This window comes from Delphinus delphis, chromosome 4 (genome assembly GCF_949987515.2).
Source record: "Delphinus delphis chromosome 4, mDelDel1.2, whole genome shotgun sequence".
Taxonomy (NCBI): Eukaryota; Metazoa; Chordata; class Mammalia; order Artiodactyla; family Delphinidae; genus Delphinus; species Delphinus delphis.
In genome coordinates, this window is record NC_082686.1 from 5,198,858 (window position 1) to 5,220,893 (window position 22,036).

Below are 22,036 nucleotides of genomic sequence, written 5' to 3' on the forward strand. Positions count from 1 at the left end.
TGACTAGCTCACTATGAGATTTTTATCAGGATCTTTAACTCTAAAATTCTTTTTTCTTTGTATATATTCAAGTAATCATATTGTGCTTCTTTTTTGGTCTGTTAATATGATAAATTACATTCACTAATTTTTGAATTGAAACCAACCTTGCATTCCTAGAATAAAACTTACTTGGTCATGATATATTATTGTTTTTATATATTGATAAACCTCATTTGGTAGGGTTTGGTTAAGCATTATTTTTTTAACATCTTTATTGGAGTATAATTGCTTTACAGTGGTGTGTTAGTTTCTGCTGTATAACAAAGTGAGTCAGCTATATGTATACAACCATCCCCATATCCCCTCCCTCTTGTGTCTCCCTCCCACCCTCCCTCTAGGTGGTCACAAAGCACGTAGCTGATCTCCCTGTGCTATGCGGCTGCTTCCCACTACCTGTCTAATTTACATTTGGTAGTGTATATATGTCCATACCCCTTTCTCACTTCGTCCCAGCTTACCATTCCCCCTCCCCGTAGCCTCAAGTCCATTCTCTACTTCTGCATCTTTATCCCTGTCCTGCCCCTAGATTCTTCAGAACCATTTTTTTTTTTTTTTTAGATTCCATGTATATGTGTTAGCATACGGTATTTGTTTTTCTCTTTCTGACTTACTTCACTGTGTATGACAGACTCTAGGTCCATCCACCTCATTACAAATAACTCAATTTCGTTTCTTTTTATGGCTGAGTAATAGTCCATTGTATATATGTGCCACATCTTCTTTATCCATTCATCTGTTGATGGACACTTAGGTTGCTTCCATCTCCTGGCTACTGTAAATAGTGCTGCATTGAACATTGTGGTACATGACTCTTTTTGAATTATGGTTTTCTCAGAGTATATGCCCAGTAGCGGGATTGCTGGGTCGTATGGTAGTTCTATTTTTAGGTTATCAAGGAACCTCCATACTGTTCTCCATAGTGGCTGTATCAATTTACATTCCCACCAACAGTGCCAGAGGGTTCCTTTTTCTCCACACCCTCTCCAGCATTTATTGTTTGTAGAGTTTTTGATGATGGCCATTCTGACTGTTGTGAGGTGATACCTCATTGTAGTTTTGATTTGCATTTCTCTAATGATTAGTGATGTTGAGCATCGTTTCATGTGTTCGTTGGCAATCTGTATATCTTCTTTGGAGAAATGTCTATGTAGGTCTTCTGCCCATTTTTGGATTGCGTTTTTTTTTTTTTTTTTTTTTTGTGTGGTACATGGGCCTCTCACTGTTGCGGCCTCTCCCGTTGCGGAACACAGGCTCCGGACGCGCAGGCTCAGTGGCCATGGCTCACGGGCCCAGCCACTCCGCGGCATGTGGGATCTTCCCAGACCGGGGCATGAACCCGTGTCCCCTGCATCGACAGGCAGACTCTCAACCACTGCACCACCAGGGAAGCCCAGGTTGTTTGTTTTTTTGATATTGAGCTGCATGAGCTGCTTGTATATTTTGGGATTAATCCTTTGTCAGTTGCTTCATTTGCAAATATTTTCTCCCTTTCTGAGGGTTGTCTTTTCATCTTGTTTATGGTTTCCTTTGCTGTGCAAAAGCTTTGAAGTTTCATTAGGTCCGATTTGTTTATTTTTGTTTTTATTTTCATTTCTCTAGGAGGTGGGTCAAAAAGGATCTTGCTGTGATTTATGTCATAGAGTGTTCTGCCTATGTTTTCCCCTAAGGGTTTTATAGTGTCTGGCATTACATTTAGGTCATTAACCCATTTTGAGTTTATTTTTGTATATGGCATTAGAGAGTGTTCTAATTTCATTCTTTTACAAGTAGCTGTCCAGTTTCCTAGCACCACTTATTGAAGAGGCTGTCTTTTCTCCATTGTATATTCTTGCCTCCTTTATCAAAGATAAGGTGACATTATGTGTGTGGGTTTATCTCTGGACTTTCTATCCTGTTCCATTGATCTATATTTCTGTTTTTGTGCCAGTACCATACTGTCTTGATTACTGTAGCTTTGTAGTGTAGTCTGTAGTCTGGGAGCCTGTTTCCTCCAGCTCCGTTTTTCTTTCTCAAGATTGCTTTGGCTATTTGGGGTCTTTTGTGTTTCCATACAAATTGTGCAACTTTTTGTTCTAGTTCTGTGAAAAATGCCATTGGTAGTTTGATAGGTATTGCATTCAATCTGTAGATTGCTTTGGGTAGTATAGTCATTTTCACAATATTGATTTTCCAATCCAAGAACATGGTATATCTCTCCATCTGTATCATCTTTAATTTCTTTCATCAGTGTCTTATAGTTTTCTGCATACATTCTTTTGTCTCCTAGTTAGGTTTATTCCTAGGTATTTTATTCTTTTATTACAATGGTAAATAGGAGTGTTTCCTTAATTTCTCTTTCAGATTTTTCATCATTGGTATATAGGAATTCAAGAGATTTCTGCACATTAATTTTGTATCCTGGTACTTTACCAAATTCATTGATTAGCTCAAGTACTTTTCTGGTAGCATCTTTAGGATTCTCTATGTATAGTATCATGTCATCTGCAAACAGTGGCAGTTTTACTTCTTCTTTTCTGATTTGGATTCCTTTTATTTCTTTTCCTTCTCTGATTGCTAAAACTTCCAAAACTGTGTTGACTGATAGTAGTGAGAGTGGGCAAATGTGTCTTGTTCCTGTTCTTAGAGGAAATGGTTTCAGTTTTTCACCATTGAGAATGATGTTGGCTGTGGGTTTGTCATATATGGCCTTTATTGTGTTGAGGTAAATTCCCTCTATGCCTACTTTCTGGAGGGTTTTTGTCATAAATCTGTGTTGAATTCTGTCAAAAGCTTTTTCTGCATCTATTGAGATGATCATATGGTTTTTCTCCTTCAATTTGTAAATATGGTTGATCACATTAATTCATTTGCATATATTGAAGAATCTTTGCATTCCTGGGATAAACCCCACTTGATCATGGTGTATGATCCTTTTAATGTTCTGTTGGATTCTGTTTGCTAGTATTTTGTTGAGGATTTTTGCATCTATGTTCATCAGTGATATTGGCCTGTAGTTTTCGTTTTTTGTGACATCTTTGCCTGGTTCTTGTATCAGGGTGATGGTGGCCTTGTAGAATGTGTTTGGGAGTGTTCCTCCCTCTGCTATATTTTGGAAGAGATAGAGAAGGACAGGTGTTAGCTTTTCTCTAAATGTTTGATAGAATTCTTCTGTGAAGCCATCTGGTCCTGGGCTTTTCTTTATTGGAAGGTTTTTAATCACAGTTTCAATTTCAGTGCTTGTGATTGGTCTGTTTATATTTTCTATTTCTTCCTGGTTCAGTCTCGGAAGGTTCTGCTTTTCTAAGAATTTGTCCATTTCTTCCAGGTTGTCCATTTTATTGGCATAGAGTTGCTTGTAGTAATCTCTCATGATCCTTTGAATTTCTGCAGTGCCAGTTGTTGCTTCTCCTTTTTCATTTCTAATTCTATTGATTTGAGTCCTCTCCCTTTTTTTCTTGATGAATCTGGCTAATGGTCTGTCAATTTTGTTTATCTTCTCAAAGAATCACCTTTTAGTTTTATTGATCTTTGCTATTGTTTCCTTCATTTCTTTTCATTTATTTCTGATCTGATCTTTATGATTTCTTTCCTTCTGCTAACTTTGGGGGTTTTTTGTTCTTCTTTCTCTAATTGCTTTAGATGTAAGGTTAGGTTGTTTTTTTGAGATGTTTCTTGTTTCTTGAGGTAGGATTATATTGCTATAAACCTCCCTCAGAGAACTGTTTTTCCTGCATCCCGTAGGTTTTGGGTAATCATGTTTTTATTGTCATTTTTTTCTAGGTATGTTTTGATTTCCTCTTTGATTTCTTCAGTGATCTCTTGGTTATTTAGTAGCATATTGTTTAGCCTCCATGTGTTTGTATTTTTTTACAGTTTTTTTCCTGTAATTGATACCTAGTCTCATAGGATTGTGGTCAGAAAAGATACTTGATACAATTTCAATTTTCTTAAATTTACCGAGGCTTGATATGTGACCCGAGATATGATCTATCCTGTAGAATGTTCCATGAGCACTTGAGAAGAAAGTGTATTCTGTTGTTTTTGGATGGAATGTCCTATAAATATCAATTAAGTCCATCTTGTCTAATGTGTCATTTAAAGCTAGTGTTTCCTTATTTATTTTCATTTTGGATGATCTGTCCATTGGTGAAAGCATGTTGTTAAAGTCCCCTACGTTGATTGTGTTACTGTCAATTTCCCCTTTTATGGCCGTTATCATTTGCCTTCTGTATTGAGGTGCTCCTGTGTTGGGTGCATAGATATTTACAATTGTTATATCTTCTTTTTGGATTGATCTCTTGATCATTATGTAGTGTCCCTCTTTGTCTCTTGTAAGAGTTTATTTTAAAGTCTATTTTGTCTGATATGAGAATTGCTACTCCAGCTTCCTTTTGGTTTCCATTTGCATGGAATATCTTTTTCCATCCCCTCACTTTCAGTCTATATGTGTCCCTAGGTCTGAAGTGGGTCTCTTGTAGACAACATATATATGGGTCTTGTTTTTGTATCCATTCAGCCAGTCTGTGTATTTGGTTGGAGCATTTAATCCATTTATGTTTAAGATAATTATTGGTATGTATGTTCCTATTACCATTTTCTTAATTGTTCTGGGTTTGTCATTGTAGGTCTTTTAATTCTCTTGTGTTTCCTGCTTAGGGAAGTTCCTTTAGCATTTGTTGTAAAGCTGGTTGGTGGTGCTGAATTCTCTTAGCTTTTGCTTGTCTTTTAAGGTTTTAATTTCTCCATCAAATCTGAATGAGATCCTTGCTGGGTAGAGTAATCTTGGTTGTAGGTTTTTTCCTTTCATCACTTTACATATGTCCTGCCACTCCCTTCTGGCTTGCCGAGTTTCTGCTGAAAGGTCAGCTGTTTACCTTATGGGGATTCCCTTGTTTGTTATTTGTTGCTTTTCCCTTGCTGCTTTTAATATTTTTTCTTTGTATTTAATTTTTGATAGTTTGATTAATATGTGTCTTGGCATGCTTCTCCTTGGATTTATCCTGTATGGGACTCTCTGGGCTTCCTGGACTTTAGTGACTATTTCCTTTCCCAAATTAGGGAAGTTTTCAACTCTAATCTCTTCAAATATTTTCTCAGTCCCTTTCCTTTTCTCTTCTTCTGGGACCCCTGTAATTCAAATGTTGGTGAGTTTAATGTTGTCCCAGAGGTCTCTGAGCCTGTTCTCAATTCTTTTCATTCTTTGTTCTTTAGTCTGCTCTACAGTAGTTATTTCCACTATTTTATCTTCCAGGTCACTTATCCGTTCTTTTGCCTCAGTTATTCTGCTATTGATTCCTTCTAGTGAATTTTTAATTGCATTTAATGTGTTGTCCATCATTGTTTGTTTGCTCTTTAGTTCTTCTACATCCTTGTTAAACGTTTCTTGTATTTTCTCCATTCTATTTCCAAGATTTTGGATCATCTTTACTCTCATCACTCTGAATTCTTTTTCAGGTAGACTGCGTATTCCCTCTTCATTTCTTTGGTCTGGTTGCTTTTTTCCTTGCTCCTTCATCTGCTGTGTATTTTTGTAAACTTACTGTGTTTGGGGTCTCCTTTTCACAGACTGCAGGTTCGTAGTTCCCATTGTTTTTTGGTGTCTGCCCCCAGTGGGTAAGGTTGGTTCAGTGGCCTGTGTAGGCTTCCAGGTGGAGGGGACTGGTGCCTGTGTTCTCATGGGTGGGGCTGGACCTTGTCTTTCTGGTGGGCAGGGCTGCAGCCAGTGGTGCGTTTTGGGGTGTCTTTGACCTCTTAATGATTTTAGACATCCTCTCTGCTAATGGGCGGGGTTGTGTTCTTGTCTTGGTAGTTGTTTGGCATAGGGTGTCCAGCACTGTAACTTGCTGGTTGTTCAGTGGAGCTGGGTCTTAGCATTGAGACAGAGATCTCCATGAGAGCTCTTATGAGGATATTATGAGGGTCTGGGAGGTCTCTGGTGGGCCAATGTCCTGAACTCTGCTCTCCCACCTCAGAGGCTCAGGCCTGACACCTGGCCGAGCACAAGGATCCTGCGCCACTACACTCACCAGGCCTGTCCAAGAGCCCGGCTGGCTCCCTGCTCCCGGCTCCCAGTCCTGGCTTGGCTGGTTAAGGATTTTTATGTCTATGTTGGGATATTGGTTTCTAGTTCTAAGATCTTTGATTTTGGTATCAAGATGTTGCTGGCCTCATAAAATCAGTGGTAAAGTGTTTTATTCTCTTGTATTTTCTGAAAGACTTTGTGTAAAAAAATTTTTTTTCTTTAGGTGTTAGGTAGTATTCACTAATGAAGCTGTCTGGGCTTTGATTGTTCTTTGTGGAAAGTTGTTAACTACAAATTAACTTTATAGATACAGGACTATTAAGTTTATCTAGTTTTTCTTGAGTGATATTTAAGAGTTTGTGTCTTTCCAGAAATTTATCTATTTAATATAACTTTTTAAACTTATTGACACAAAGTTATTCCTAATATTTTCCTATTATCCTTTTAATTCAAGTAGGGACCACAGTGATGGCCTTTTTCATTATAGTTACTTGTAACTAATGTCTCTTCTCTTTTCTTGATCAGTCCAGCTAGAGGTTTTTGTATTTTTTTTTTCAAAGAACTGGCTTTTGGTTTTATTGATTTTCTCTACAATTTTCTGTTTTTTATTTCACTGATTTCAGTTTTCCTGTTTATTGTTTCCTTACTTCTCCTTACTTTGAGTTTCATTTGCTCTTCCTGTAATAGCTTCTTAAGAGGGATGCTTAGATCATTGATTTGTGATCTTTTTCCTTTTCCAGTACAAACACTTAAAGCTACAAACTTCCATCTAAGTGTTGCTTTTAGCTGCATCTCAGATATTTTGATATGTTGTTTTTACATTCTTATTCAACTCAATATATTTTTTCTAATTACTCTGGTGATTTTTTCTTTGACTCATGAGTTTTTTTAGAAGTGTATTGTTTAAGTTTCAAATATTTGAGGTTTTCCCAGATATATCTCTGTTATTGATTTCAATTTTAGTTTTTCTGTGGAGCTAGAAAGTGATTTGTATTATTTTATTTTTGAACATCTATTGAAATTTGTATTATGGCCCAAAATATTGTCTTTCTGGATATCTGTTCCATGTGCACTTGAAACCAGTATGTATTCTGCTACTGCAGGGTGTAGAATTCTATAAATGTCAGTTAAGTCAAATGAGTGATAGTGGTATTAAAGTCTTCTATATTTCAAATATTATTTCTTCTGCCCCTGTCTTTCTTCTCCTTTTGAAACTATAATTACTCAATGTTAGAATATTTGATATTGTTCTAGAGCTCTAGGACAATCTATTCTGTATTTTTCACTCTTGCACTTTTTGTTTTGATTTGGATAATTTCTGTTGACCTAGCTTAAAGTTCACTATTTTCTCTGCTGTGTTCACTCTGCTGATTAGCTTAAGGAATTCTTTCGATCTAATATTGTGTTTGTTGTTTCTGACATTTTATTTATCTGTCTGTCTCCTTTGTGTAGTTTTAATATTCTTTCTGAACCCCCACCTGTTTATGGGCATTAACCATAGTTGTTGTAAAGTCCCTGTCTGATAGTTCCATACCAAGATTTCAAAACTATTGATCATTTCTTCTCTGGTTCTTTTTTCTTGCTTTCGTGTTTGTGCATCTCATAATATTTTATTGAATTTTGGTCATGATGCATGAAAGAGTAGCAATTGAAGTAGGTTATACTTATTTCTAGTTCTTTACTTCCTACCTGCTTGTATGCCCAGGACCTTGTCCTGTCACCCTGTCTCAAAGATGAAATTGTTTACTTGTACCTTATCTCCTTGTAGGGCTTTTAATTCTTTGCAACTAATTTTACCCAGTTGCCTGTGACTTCCACTTTCTGATTCATTCAAAGTAAAGCATGATTTTGTAGATTAACAGTCTCTTTTTTGTTGTTAGAATGGAAGTGATATTCTTTTGTGTCTTTCTCCATCCTGAGCAGAAATAGAACTCTGGTTTTTAAATTCAAGTTTCCATATATACTCTCTAACAGTTGTGTTTTGATAGAAACCATCTGTTGTAGGGATTCTGCTTGTCCTTGTAATTCATTATGAAAGGTCCCCTCAGATACATGATTAATTTCCTTTGTCTCTTTGGTGGAGCTGAAATAGGTAAGGGAAGGCATAGCCACAGTCTCTGCCACTGTGACCTGAGGGATACCAACAGGTAAATGGTCAGTTTGGGAGGAGACAACAGGCGGAAGTGTATCCCCCTCTCATTTCACTTCCCCAGATGCAAAGTCTGAAGTTTCCTGCATGAACGGATAACCACCCACCTGTTCAGGTCCCATGTAGGTTCTGGGGACACACAGACCAGCAGCTCTTCTCTAGAACATACACTTGGCCCATGCTTTGAGCTTTCTCCAGGAAGATGGAGTGGTCCAGGAAGATGGAGAAGTTCTGTCAGCCTTTCAAGGCTTGGAGCACACACTCCTAGTCCCAGAAGAGGGGCAAACAACATAGCAGATTCATCCGATTCATCCAACTACCATCTTCCCAGAAATCTCCCGAGGCCTTAATCCTCTGTTTTATTATTTCTAAATTTATTTTCTAAATTAGTTTTATATGGATCTTTTATGTGGATCACATCACATCTATGACCATAGCATACCACATCTGGGCCACTATTTCCTTGAATGCAAGCACTCAGAGGAGAGCAGTGTTTTAATTTGTGCTGTCTTAGTGCAGTGATCTGACTTGTTTAATAATATTCAATGATGCTCATTGTACATGGTATTTCTAGACTGGAATAAACCACACTTAGAAGGGAAGTCTGCAGTATTAGTTTTCTCCTTGTAGTCTCAGAGGTGCTCATCCTGTGAGGTCTTCAAATGCCTTGTCCCTGAAGCACTCCTTGTTTACATGCAGATTAAGTCCCTAGGGACACAAAAAATATATTTAGTTACACAAGAGATGTCTACTTCTGTAGTCATTCTACTGTGATTTCTGTGAATAATTTATCAACTGCTTAACGCTCATCAAATTTGATGAATTGTAGAAACTATCTGTAAGTTCTCTTACTCTTTATTTCAGAGTTTGAAATACTGTCATTTTAAGTAAACATGTTTCTCCATAAACAAGAATTTCATCGTCGGAGGAAAGAAAAAAATCTTGGTGTATCTGTTGCCTGTCCTCTAGGTTGTGTGTTTGGCGTCCATCACTTCCCTTCATTGGTCTGGTGTCCTTGAGCTCATTGTCTCCCTGTATTTATTCATGTTAGCATCACCGTTCCTCTTTTTTATTCTGTTGCAGGTGCTGGGGTTCCCCAGTTCCAACCGATTGCCCTGAATGGCCGAATTCAGGTCCTCAGCAACGGGTCTCTGTTGATCAAGCACGTGGTAGAAGAAGACAGCGGCTACTACCTGTGCAAGGTCAGCAACGATGTGGGCGCGGACGTCAGCAAGTCCATGTACCTCACGGTGAAAAGTAAGGAAGAAGAGCACTTCGTTTTACCTAAATAGGGCTTCGGGGGCTTCCATTTTCAGTGGTCTCCATGTATACTGTTTAAAAACAAAACACAACAAAAACAAAATGTGATTTGCTGCAGCTGGGGGTTTCCTGTCCTAAGAATATAGTTAAAGAGGATGGTAGAAGTTCAGCGGTTGTCAGAGCCTATGGGTCCCTTGGCCATGGCTACAGGCTCTGGGTAAACTAGCAGATGAGTGGGTCCCTGCCTTTGGCACCCACATTTCTCTCCTGTTGATTTCATTGTGGAAAAGCCCAGTGCACGCTCTCAGATGTGTTCCTTTCAGAGGTCTATTCATGCTTTTTATTATCTGCAAGCTGGCTTGTCCATAGATTTCCTTTTTAAGATCCTTCTGAAATCCAGAAAGCAGAAACCTCATTATCAACACACACATCTACAAGAACAAAGAACACGTAGCACTATGCTTAGGGTCTGTGTTGCTGACCCATTTTTTAGGAAAGGGCAGTTTATAGTGAAATTATTTTTATACTTTGGTAACTAAACCACCAAAGAGAGAACCAAAGTAGACCAACTTCTACCGAGTACTGCTCATTAGCAAATGGTTGTACATCTAGTTTAAGTGAATGACTTACGTCTTTCTCCGTTTATATTCTTTGCTACTGGATAGATTGTGATTTCTTCCTGACTACAAGGTTTTGATCAGACTTCCTCTTTTTTATTTTAATTATGCTGTCTGTAGGTTGTCAAGGATCTCTATCGTATCATTTATTAGAGAGATTGGATTTAAAAGTGAATTCCAGTGGTGTGTGTGTGTGTGTGAGAGAGAGAGAGAGAGAGATTTAAAGGCTAGCTACACACAGACTAGTATCCATCCTATTTTACTAAGAATTTATTCTAGTTAACCCATTTTTTCTAATAGGACAGTGAAAATATCAAGCTGTCTATTCGGTATACTTTTATATCATAGACAAATTAAAGTTTTGAAATAAGGTTGCTTTGAAATATATTGTGGACATATCCAATACATACATTTGACTTCTAAATATTATACTCCAGAGGAACTGATTTTCAAGAATCTGAAGACAAATTGTCATATCACTTAAATACAAAGTTGAAATCGTAATTTTTATAACTAAGTTGATGAAATATTAAGGAAACCCAAGATCTGAAGACCAATACTGACCATGTTGATCCATTTTTCCCCAAAAAAAAAAATGTATTTTGCAATTGCTTTGACATATTTAAAATTTATAAAGCATTTTTTTCTATCACACTCATATATGTATCTAAGCTCTAATAGACACAGTGCCCCATGAAGGATGTAAATACAATCAACCATAGACCTTACCTTCATGAATGAGAAAGCTTATGTCTTGAGAAAGGAGACAGCCTGCTAATCATAGTGCAAGGGAAGGAGTAAGGTGCAGAGATGTGCCTTTCAAAGGAGGACAGAACCATCATTTTGAGCGGATTAAGGAAAACGTCAGGAGAAAAAATCTTTAAAAATGGGTAGAATTTGAAAATGTAGAACTTGATTTCCCCACATCTCCTCTTTCCATACCTTTGATGCTGGTAGTGGATGTGGGACCACAAAGATGTCCCCCTGCCCTTAGTGAGCTTATTCTCCTGTGGGTCCATCAGGCCTGGCTGTGGACAGCTCCATCCAGCAGAACGCATTGGTGTCAGGATGGAGCATGGGACACTGGGAATGCACAGATGAGGGCGTGGTTTACACCCCCTGGAGAATTAGTGCCTACAGAATGGTACCCATGGCCTCTGACTTCAGTCCTAAAGGGTTCAGTGGATTTCGAAAGATAGAATTGTTGGGGGTAAACAGAGGCGCTCAAGGGAGAGAGAATAGAGAGAGCAGATACAAGAAATCAAAAGACTCAAGGCAAGAGGTAACTGTGTTTGGATGCTCTACCCGCTATGTGGAGGGGATTAGGGAAAGAAACATTTAAAGCGAGTATTCGTCAAAGAAAACTGTTCTTAGGGTTTGTCAGTCTTAGTTTCTCTCTCTCAAACTATACAAACTGCTAGCAGAGAGGCACATTTATGGAACAGTTATTTTTACCAGTTCTTGATAACCCTCCGGTGGCTTTATACATAATTTCAGCAGGAACTAAAACAACATTATAAAGCAATTATACTCCAATAAAGATGTTAAAAAATCATAATATTTAAATTCTGAAAAGTAAAAACATAATTTAATAAGGAGATATAGAAACAGAAGACAAAAGATATACAGTATCTCTAACTGTTGCTTAAATGATACCATTTAAACAAAAACAATAGCTAACAGAGGGATGGCTTTCGCTTATTCTTTGTATATTTGCTTGGCAAGACTGTTAAGGGTACGAAAACTGACACGTTTAGGCTCTGCACATGGCAATGGGAGACCTGCCACTTGGCGTACAGCTCTTTTACTGAGAAAATGGGAGGAAGTGGGAGTGGAGAGCATTGGCTCTGACCTGCCGGGGACAGAGCAGGTGCCTGGCTGCAAGCAGATTGTATGTCGCTGCACTGGTAACGGGATTATACCCGGCACTGCAGCAAGGCTCTTCTCATCTGAGGCTACCCAGGCTTACATCAGGCACAATTTCTTTAATGTTTCAAAAGAAATTGCACTGCTTTCCATAAGAATAGTAAGGACTCTCCCTTTTCTATAAGTCATTAAAAAAAAAAAAAAACTGGTCTGCAAATATTTTTAAATGCAGTGGGAGAGAACTTTCTGCCTGATAAGGCATGTCAGGAAATTAAGACAGCTTCTCAGATGAGAACTCCAGACGCCCAGGATGGCTGGTGCTGGGTTTTACACGTATTTTAAAGATCCGAACTCTACTGATAGAGCCTGGTGTTGGGTTCTCACTGGGGACACTGGGTACAATGCACTGGCACTGAAATGCCCAAGGTCGCGAGGCCCCTCCACAAGACCACCAGAGTCGAGAGTCAAAGCCAAACGGCAAGGGTCATTTATTGCAGGTTCGAACCTGGACCTCCGCGCACTCGTTGCCGGTGACGCTAAGAGGTCCCGATGGAGTTTAGTTCAGCTCTTTTATAGACAAGTACAAACAAGTTCGGGACGTTCTGCGGGGCTTTCCAGGGGTGTAGAGTACTGATTGGTTGATTTTTGAACAAAGACACCAGTCGCCGTCTGATTGGTTGGACAGTTGCAGGTTGACTTTTGAACAAAGACACTAGTCGCCGTCTGATTGGTTGGACGGTTGCGGGGCGGGGGGGGGGGGGTCAGCAAGCGTAATTACAGAAGCGAGAGCGGCTAGTTAAGTTTCGGTTTCCTGAGGTTTCGTTTCTCAATTGGAAATACTTAAGACGGGGCCATGTTCACAAAAAGAAATAGTGCAAACAGGAAGACTGATGCAACCCTAGCAGTGCTGCGGCCTCCACCAGCCCAACGGCAGGGCGGCGGGAGGCTGTGCGCCCAACTTCAGGCGGCGCTCCCAAATGTGGCAAGGCCAGCGCCGCGCCCTGGAATGGCCCTTTTTCGGCCCTTCTCCTCCGGGAGGAACAGAAAAGAAACTCCAGGAAAGGCACAGATTGAATGCAGGGCGTCAACTCAGTCCTATTCCCACCAAAGTAGAACATAGCCCCCTCAGCACTGGCTGGGTCTCCTCTCTGGGAAGTTTTCTTACCACGACTCCAATGCTTTCAAAACTCGCTAATCTAATGATAAAGCAACTTAACAATGAATGCCTCCCCCCGACCCTTTTTTGGAATCAGGTATGATGAGACTGTGGGCAGGGAAGACAGAAGGCAACCAAGTTTGGAAGGAGTGGTCATGGAAAGCCATCAATGAGACAGAAAAATAATCAGTGCAAATCCTCCCGGTTTTGTTGGTATTCTTGCTTCTGGTTCTACATTATCTCAATTCTAATTTATCCTTTACGGAAAATCATCCCAGGAATAGGGACCCAAAACATCAGAAAATGTTAAGGACCTTTGGCAGGAAAGACAGGGGAACTGAGCTCTACTTTCAATCAAATGTGGCCTTTGGTGACAGCACTGCGCCCCTCACCCCAGGCCCACCAGGGACTGCAGAAGCCTCACCACTTGGGGAAAATAAAAGAAGCCTCCCCACTTGGGGAACGTGGTCTTTTGTGCTAAGAAAATAGTTCCCCAAACTACAGAATCTTTCAGGCGGTTGAGCCGTCTTCTCCCAGGTGCCCAGATTGCATCCTCACCGTCCCAGCTTTCTGCCCCTGGCTGGTCTGAGCCTGTGTGTCTACAGGAATCCTGCTATCTTTCTGTTTGGATCTGTGGCCCACGACGCCCAGGCAGCTCTTCTTTTGTCTGCTGCTCCGCACAGGTCCCTTCTGATCCCCGCGTGCCGTGTAGGAGAGCATCCCTTATCAACCAGGAGCAGGCGCCTCCCTGGAGAGTCGGTTATTTGTGGAACCCATCTCCCCATCTCTGGCTTCCGGAGCCAACCCACAAGGGCCCCAGTCCAGCCTTGGTCCTCAGGCCTCCCTCTGGGCAGGTCCCTGGGTCCCGTGTGGGGACACATGCGTGTGCACTGCATGTGCACGCGCCAGCTCGAGTCATCTTTGGTCAAACAGTCCCCAGGCCTTGGCCAATTCTGGACAGACCTCAGTAATGTGCTTTGACCTCAGGCCACCTCATGTCCTGCTATTGCCGGAGTGGGTGTTGGGCTTGGAATACAATAACCCATCCCCCCCGCTAAAGTAAAAGAATCCATAAACAGCCTTCCATAGTCCATCCACCCTCTGTTACTTCCCGCCCTCATGTGCTGCCTCTAGGATGTACAGGTGTCTGCGGGAACACCTGAAGTGCTGCTCTGTGGTCTCTGAAGGGAAGGAAGGGGTGCCAGCCTGGGCTGCCCCGCAGTGAGGCTGCGGTGGCCTCAGTCCCTTCCACAGGGTGCTCCCAGGTTGCTCCTGGTCACTCTGTAAAGGCCACTCTTTAAGAACAAGAGATACATGCTTGTTTTTTTCCTTTGTTTTGTGCTCACAGAAGTAGCGGGAGTAAAGTTTGCCTACATAAAAACACTAAATTACAGTTTTTTTGTTCCTTAAACTGTCAAGATTGCTTGTGTGTATCTCAGTCTAATGCTGCTTTCCCTCTATTATCTTAATTTGAGAGCTTCTAAATGAAGCCTTCGGAACCTTGGCTCCTGGGTCCCGGAAGGTTGTAGCTGATCCTGTGGGATTGTGCGATCCCTTGAAATCATATGCAAAAATGTGTGTGTTTTCTGGGAAGAAACACTGTAGCCTTTATATCTTTAAAGGGATTCCTGGGCTTCCCTGGTGGCTCAGTGGTTGGGAGTCCACCTGCCGATGCAGGGGACGTGGGTTCGTGCCCCGGTCCGGGAGGATCCCACATGCCGCGGGGCGGCTGGGCCCGTGAGCTATGGCTGCTGAGCCTGCGCGTCCAGAGTCTGTGCTCCGCAACGGGAGAGGCCACAACAGTGAGAGGCCCGTGTACCGAAAAAAAACAAGAAAAAAGGAATTCCTGATGCACAACAAGGTCAGCACGACTGTTCTAGAAAATCACAGCCGCGATGGCCTGAAATGAAGACTGTGTGTCGTGCTTTTCATGCAGGGTATCTCAGAGCATCCGGATGGAAGTGACCAGCATACGACAATAGGGTCACGAGGGCTGAGGAGGAATAAATGAGCATGAATCAGTGGAAAACTAGGTTTTACTGAAAACTGGGTTTTAATACTTCATCACCTTTGTTTCATGTTCACACTCTTATTGCAGCCTTGGAGCAGAAGAAACATAAATGAATCAAAGGCATGTACCCCTGTGGTCAGCATTCTGGCTCCAGACTCACACTGCCGAGGTTCCACCCCTTCCAACCCTGTGCCCTGGGGCAGGTGACTCACCCTCTGTGCAAGCCTACTGAAACAGAGACAACCACAGACCTCTCTCTCCTCTCAGGGTTGCTGTGAGCCTGACGTGAGCCATCACACAGGAGAGCTTAGGTATTAGGCGGGTGCAGGCGAGTAGCAGGTATTCTTTAGGTGGAGGCTGTGAATGCTGGTGTTATTATCATCATCATCATTCCCGAATTACACCCCCGCCCGAGACACATCCGTGCCGGTCAGAGACTACGAGGTGTCCCTGAGTCCAAATCACCCAGTTTACACACTTTCATAACTGTGGAGCCCACCAGCAACCCCCTGACCATATCTTACATGTATGCACGCACTCATAGTCTGAAGTCCAATTGTCAAAAGTATCTGCAGCTTTCATAGCATTGTCCGTGTTCAGAAGTAGAGGATGGGGACACCCATGGGAAAGGAAGTATGGAAAAACATAGGGGGACCTGTGAGCTGGTGGGAGACCCCAAGTGGCTGTAATGCCGATGCTGGGTGGTGGCTCCTTCCAGGTAGGGCAGCTAAACGTTTGCATTTCTCTTCTTCGGTGAGCCTGAGAGTCTCCCAGCTAAAGAGTCTTTGGGGTTAAGAAGGAATCTGTAAGATGGGAAGGCTACTAGAGCAGCTACTATTTGTTGCCAGTCCCATTTCAGTTTCCCTCCTCTCTGTGTTAAGTGTTTACTCGTGTCCCCTTAAAATTCATATATTGAAGTCCTAACCCCTAGTATCTCCAAATATGATCTCATTTGGAAACAGGGTTTTTGCAGAGGGAATGAGTTAGAAGGAGGTATTACTGGAGTCGTGCAGCCCTCAATCCAATAGTAGTGATGTCATACAAAAAGGAGAAATTTGGACACAGACATGGAGTGAATCAGTCTTGTGAAGACAGAGATTGGAGTTATGCTTCCACAGCCAAGGGAAGCTGGAAGAGGCTAGGAAAGATTCTCCCCTAGAGTCTTCAGAAGGACCATGACCCTACCAAAACCTTGATTTCAGGTTTCTGGCCTCCAAAACTGTGGTAGAATAAATTTCTGTTCTTTAAATCACCGGTCTGTGGTACTTTGTTACACAAATGCACTCAGTGATAACAGAGATCTTTTGCAGACTCTTGTGTTTGAGGGAAGCACACCACAGCTAGGTCACCTGCTCCAGCAGGTAAATCCTAAACTGTCTAGACTAGTGGATGTGAACTCTAGTCTGAACCAACCAAGGGCAGCCTTCTCCCTTTGAGCATAATTGGTTTAAGGATGGGCATGTGACCAGTTTTGGTCAATGAAATGTAAGAAATCTTCTGTGATATTTTTGAAAAGATTTCCTTATTCTTAATTGTAGACTCAGCAGGAGATGTTCATCTCTTAATTCTTGGCCCTATCTGGAGGTGATACCTCCAGATACTCTATCATGGCAAACATTTTAGCACCATCTTGAGGATAAACCAAAACATAAAGGAAGGTAGAGTCAAGAAAACCAGGAAAGTTGAGATTTATCCCTAAGCTACTGCATTTGCAGTCCCCCCGCCTCTGAATTCATCACTGTGAGAGGACCAATTACTTGATTGCTTTTCTATCTAAGCCGGTGTGGGTCAGGGTTTTCTTATTTGCGGCTGGAGACATCCAAACTAAATAGGAAGTGGACAGATCATCAGCAGGTAATGGGGCTCAGCTCAATCATACTGCTCCCCCCAGCAAGTCAGGCTGAGCTCAATGCCCCTGAGAGGTTGAGGAGTCTTATTTGGGTTGAGGAACCCCATCCAAATTGGCATTCATAGCATGATTCTCTGGGTTGGGGTAAGAGAGGTCTGTGGAGGAATGACAGCTGAGGGTCAGTGGCAACCCGAAGGCCTCGGGCACATCCCAGAGCAGGGAGGTCGGTACCTGGTGGAGGGAGAGTGGTGAATACCAGCAGCATTTCTTCAATGTTACTGGGGCCAGTATCCCTCCGAGGGAAAGAACATGTATTTTCTCCCCTTACTTACTTACGTCTTTTTCCTTCTTCTGTTTGGAGGCCCCCTTCTACCCAGCAACTGAAAAGTTATTTCTGCCAGTTTGAGGTAATCTCTGCTATTTCAAGGTCTCTCAGTTGATTTAAGATCTTTCCTCTCCCGTGGCCTCCTGGGGGCGGTGGCATCAGTGCTGTGGGTCCTCAGTTATCTGTCACCCTCCGTGCTGGCATCCGCTGAGATGCCTACAGTCCCATCTGGTCTCTGGCCATGGGATCACTGCTGACCCACAGGAGCCCTTCTCGGTCCCCCAGCGGCCCCTTGTCAGATCTGTTCACTTATCCAATCAGCAGTATTCACTGAGTATCACCTGAGGTCAGGGACTGTACTAGACACTGCTTATTCCTTGAACAAGTTTACCGGCATGAAGCATACATCCCCATGGGGAGAAGGACATGCAGATGGGGATGTAACATAATGCCCTGCAGAGAACAGAATGAAGTAAGGCAGTGAGGTGTGCACATGCTCAGAGAGAGCAGCCCAGGCAGATGGAATGGCAAGTGCAAAGTTTCGAGGTAGAAGTGGGTTACATCTGAGAACTAGTGGGGAAACCATTGCGCTCAGAGTGCAATGAACAAAATGAGGCCATAGAGCTAGGCAGGGGCTAGATCCATGGTCAAACTTTGGACTTGATTTTAAATGTGATAAAAGGCCACTGGAGGATTTTGAGCAGAGGGAAAGCATTATAACAACTATAGCTACAGCTTATTCTAAACCCTTATCTAATTCGGACAATAACACTCAGAATTGTAGGTTATGTCTGACTTACAGGAGGCACAGAGAGAGGCCGGGGAGCCTCCGGCAGAGCAGGCGGGAACAGTTGCCGCTGTCCCAGGGGGAGACTGGGAAGGTTGCATCTCCCACAGTGTCCCAGGTGTTCACTCCGACTCTACTTCTCATACCCTGTGGTTAGAGGGGTGCTGCTCAGAAACCCATACAGGTCCCTCCAGGCCCCATTCTGAGCTGTTAGGGCTCAGCGTTCCTTTAGGAGACCCCCACCCGTGACCAGCTCTCCTTCTTTCCTGAGTCTCCGTCCCCACCCCTAACCCCACCTACTTCCCCAGTTCACCTGGTACACATTTCTGCAGTCTGTCCAGATTTGCACTCTTGCTTCTAGTTTACTAAGCTGATAGCAAGAAGCAGTGCTAGTGGTTTCCACCACCCTTTCCTATCATGATAGACCTCACTCAACAGTTTGAGAACCATGTGGCTATTTATTTTGCTGGTTACTGGGTTTATCTATTCCAAGTAAACATCCTGGAACTGAGGAAATAACCACAAGATGAATTTGAAGATTTGTTATGTCCACTGCAAGCTGGCCCTAAACCAAAACACACTGATTCCCTGACCTAAAAAAGGCCCCTACCCTGATCGTTGGGCCAGGGTAGTCTTTTGGTTCTTTAAAAATTAGTGTCAGTTCAGGGTCACCACCCCTATACTTAATGAGTCATTTTTCTTTGGCCGCTTTTAAGATTTTCTTTCTCTTGGGATTTCAGAGTGTGACTATGATGTACCTGAGCGTTGTTTCCTTTGTATTTGTGTATATTTGGATTGAGGAGTTCCTTGGACCTTTAAGCTATATCTTTCTTCAAACCTGAGGTGTTTACAACCATCGTTTTTTCCAGTAATTCTCTTTTTTTTTTTTTTTGTCCTATTCTTTCTTACCTCTTATTCTAGGACACATATGTTAACCCACTTGATACTGTCCCAATATCAAGATTTCTGGTACTTGGATCATTTTTCTTCCATCATTTTTCTCTCTCAGCAGATTGCATATTGTTTAATCTACTTTAGTCATTACTGTCTCTCCCTTCAGGGAGAATTTATTGTGATGTAAATTATAAGTCAGCACTTATATGTTTTCCACACATGGTTAGTCAGTTGTCCTAACATCATTCATTGAGCATTTCATCCTGTCCTTACTTTCTGAAATAACAATTTCATTTGAGGGAAAGATATTTAAGAAAATGAGATCTCAAGTCAAACTTCCTGGTTAGCTCTGCTAATTGCTAGCTGTGTACCTTGGACAAGTTACATAAGCTTTATGTGTTTTAGTTATTTAGTTCTCCAGTCATCTCAGACTGTTGTTATGGGCATGAAATGAATTAGTATAAACATATAAATCACCCAAAACATAGGAATAAAGTTGGATCCCCACCTCACACCATATACAAAAACTAACTCAAAACAGATAGTAGACTTAATGCAACAGCTAAAACTATAAAACTTTCAGAGTAAAATATTGGAGTAAATTTTTATGTCAGTGACATGAGAAAAATTACATAATTTGGACTTTATAAAAATAAAAACACTCGTGCATCAAGAAAATGAAAAGACAGCTTGGAGAATGTGTAAAAATATTTGTGAATCATATATCTAATAGGATACTTGCATCTAGAACTCTTACAACACAACAATAAAAACACAAATAACCCAGTTAAAAAAATGGACAAAGGATTCGATAAGACTTTTATCTAAAGAAGACACAGATGACCACTAAGCACATGAAAAGATGCTCAACATCATTAGTCATAGAGAAATGCAAATCAAAACCACAATAAGATACCACTTCATAGCCACAAGGATGGCAAAAAACAAAACAAAAAACAGACATGTTAGCAAGGATGTGGAGAGATTGGAACACTGTACGTTACTGGTGGGAATGTAAAATGGTCAGGTGCTTTAGATAGCAGTTTAGCAGTTCCTCAAAAAGTTAAACATACAGTCACCGTATGACCCAACAATTCCACTCCTATGTATATACCTAAGATAAATAAAAACATATGTCAACACAGAAACTCGTACATGAATATTTAAAGCAGCACTATCCACAACAGCCAAAAAGTGAAAACAACTCAAAGGTCCATCAACTGGTATATGGATAAACAAAATGTAGTATATCATATAACAGAATATGATTCAGTCCTACGGACACATGAAGTAGCAATATATTCTACAACCTGGATAAACCTTGAAAGCATTCTAAGTGAAAGAAACCTGGCACAAATGACCATATATCATAGGATGCCATTTACGTGAAGTGCCCAAAATAGGCAGATCCATAGAAACACAAAAAAGATTCGTGGCTGCTGAGGGCTGGGAGGATAGGCCAGTGGAGAGTGACTGCAAATGAGAACAAGGTGTTGTTTGGGGGGATAAAAATGTTCTGGAATTAGAGAGTGGTGAAGGTTGCAGAACACTCAACGGTACACTTGAAACTCGAGTTTCATAGTATGTGAATTATATTCAATAAAGCTACTATGTTTAAAAATTCCGGACTATCTAGCAACTTCAGGTGAACCTGTGCAATGGTTGTTAAGAGTTTAGGTTTTGAAGTTAGATAATCTGGTTTCAAACCCCAGGTTCATGGCTTCTTAGTTATGTAAACTTGGGCAAGTTCTCTAACCTTTCCAAGCCCCGTGTTCCTCTTCTGTAAAATGGAGATAATTGTGCCTACTGTCTAAAGCAGCGGTTCCCAACCTTTTTGGCACCAGGGACTGTTTCATGGAGGACAATTTTTCCATGGACCGGGGAGGGGTGGGGGATGGTTCAGGCAGTAATGCAAGCGATGGGGAGCGATGGGGAGCGGCAGATGAAGCTTTGCTCGCTCGCTGCTCACCTCCTGCTGTGCAGCCTGTACCACTACCTGTCCATGGCCCAGGAGTGGGGACCCCTGGTCTAAATCTAGGAGGATTAAGTGTTAGAATATTCTGACAGCAGAGTGTCTGAAAAAGAGGAAAGATAAGCTCTTCATTAGTGGAAGCTGCTGCACTCAGGTCCTAAATGCTCATGGATACTTTTGCATTGAGCTGTCTTTTTGTTTTGTTTTGTTTCCTTTTCTTTTTAATTTCTACACCCTTGTCTTGTGGTTAAATAACTGTATCAGTACAACACGGTGAAGATTTGATAGGGCAACACTTGCCTCTCTTCTGACGGCTCCAAGGCCAACCCTCCCTCATCTCTGTTACTTGACATTGTCTTTGCTCTGCTCACGTGTTTCTTCTTCCAGATAAGCTTTTGTCTATTTCAAAAACGATCATGGGGGGTGATTAAAATTTCATTTGATTTATAGAATAGCTTGGAGTGGGGGACATACATCTTTATAACACTGGGTCCTCACACCCAGAAACAGGAAACTTCTCCCCATTTTCCCTCTTCTACTTGCGTGTCCTTTACTGAGGATGTAAAATTCTCTCAATTTAGAACACATACATGTCTTATTGTTTATTTACCCACAGAATTTTGAATTTTGTATATGCTATTTTATTTTATTTTTTTGCAATACACGGGCCTCTCACTGTTGTGGCCTCTCCTGTTGTGGAGCACAGGCTCTGGATGCGCAGGCTCAGCGGCCATGGCTCACGGGCCCAGCTGCTCCGCGGCATGTGGGATCTTCCCAGACGGAGGCACGAACCCACGTCCCCTGCATTGGCAGGCGGACTCTCAACCACTGTGCCACCAGGGAAACCCCTATGCTATTTTAAATAGATATTTTGCCTTTCCCTTTTACTTGTATAGTTGAGTTCCCAGATCTTAATAATTTTATATTATTATTGGACTCCAGTTTATGTTTGAATGCTTTTGTAGCATTAGAAGCTTCATGGTGAGATGGTCTGTGACAGGAAGACTCACAGATACACGCATTTCAGTTTCAACCCTAGCTGACTAGTTCTTTCACTCGTTCAAAAACATTTTCTGAGTTCCTGCACGTACCAGGCAGTCAGTCGAG

At 41.7% G+C, this 22,036-nt stretch overlaps 1 protein-coding gene across 1 annotated transcript in view; it reads left to right on the plus strand.

Annotated features, from left to right (window-relative positions):
- Window positions 1-22,036, plus strand: part of DSCAM (DS cell adhesion molecule) — a gene marked incomplete at its 5' end in the record, with an annotated part of 743,491 nt that overhangs the window by 493,969 nt on the left and 227,486 nt on the right. The window contains one exon of the mRNA XM_060009865.1: window positions 9,276-9,449. Within this exon, the coding sequence (XP_059865848.1) occupies window positions 9,276-9,449 (174 nt within the window). The remainder of the gene's footprint in view (window positions 1-9,275; window positions 9,450-22,036) is intronic.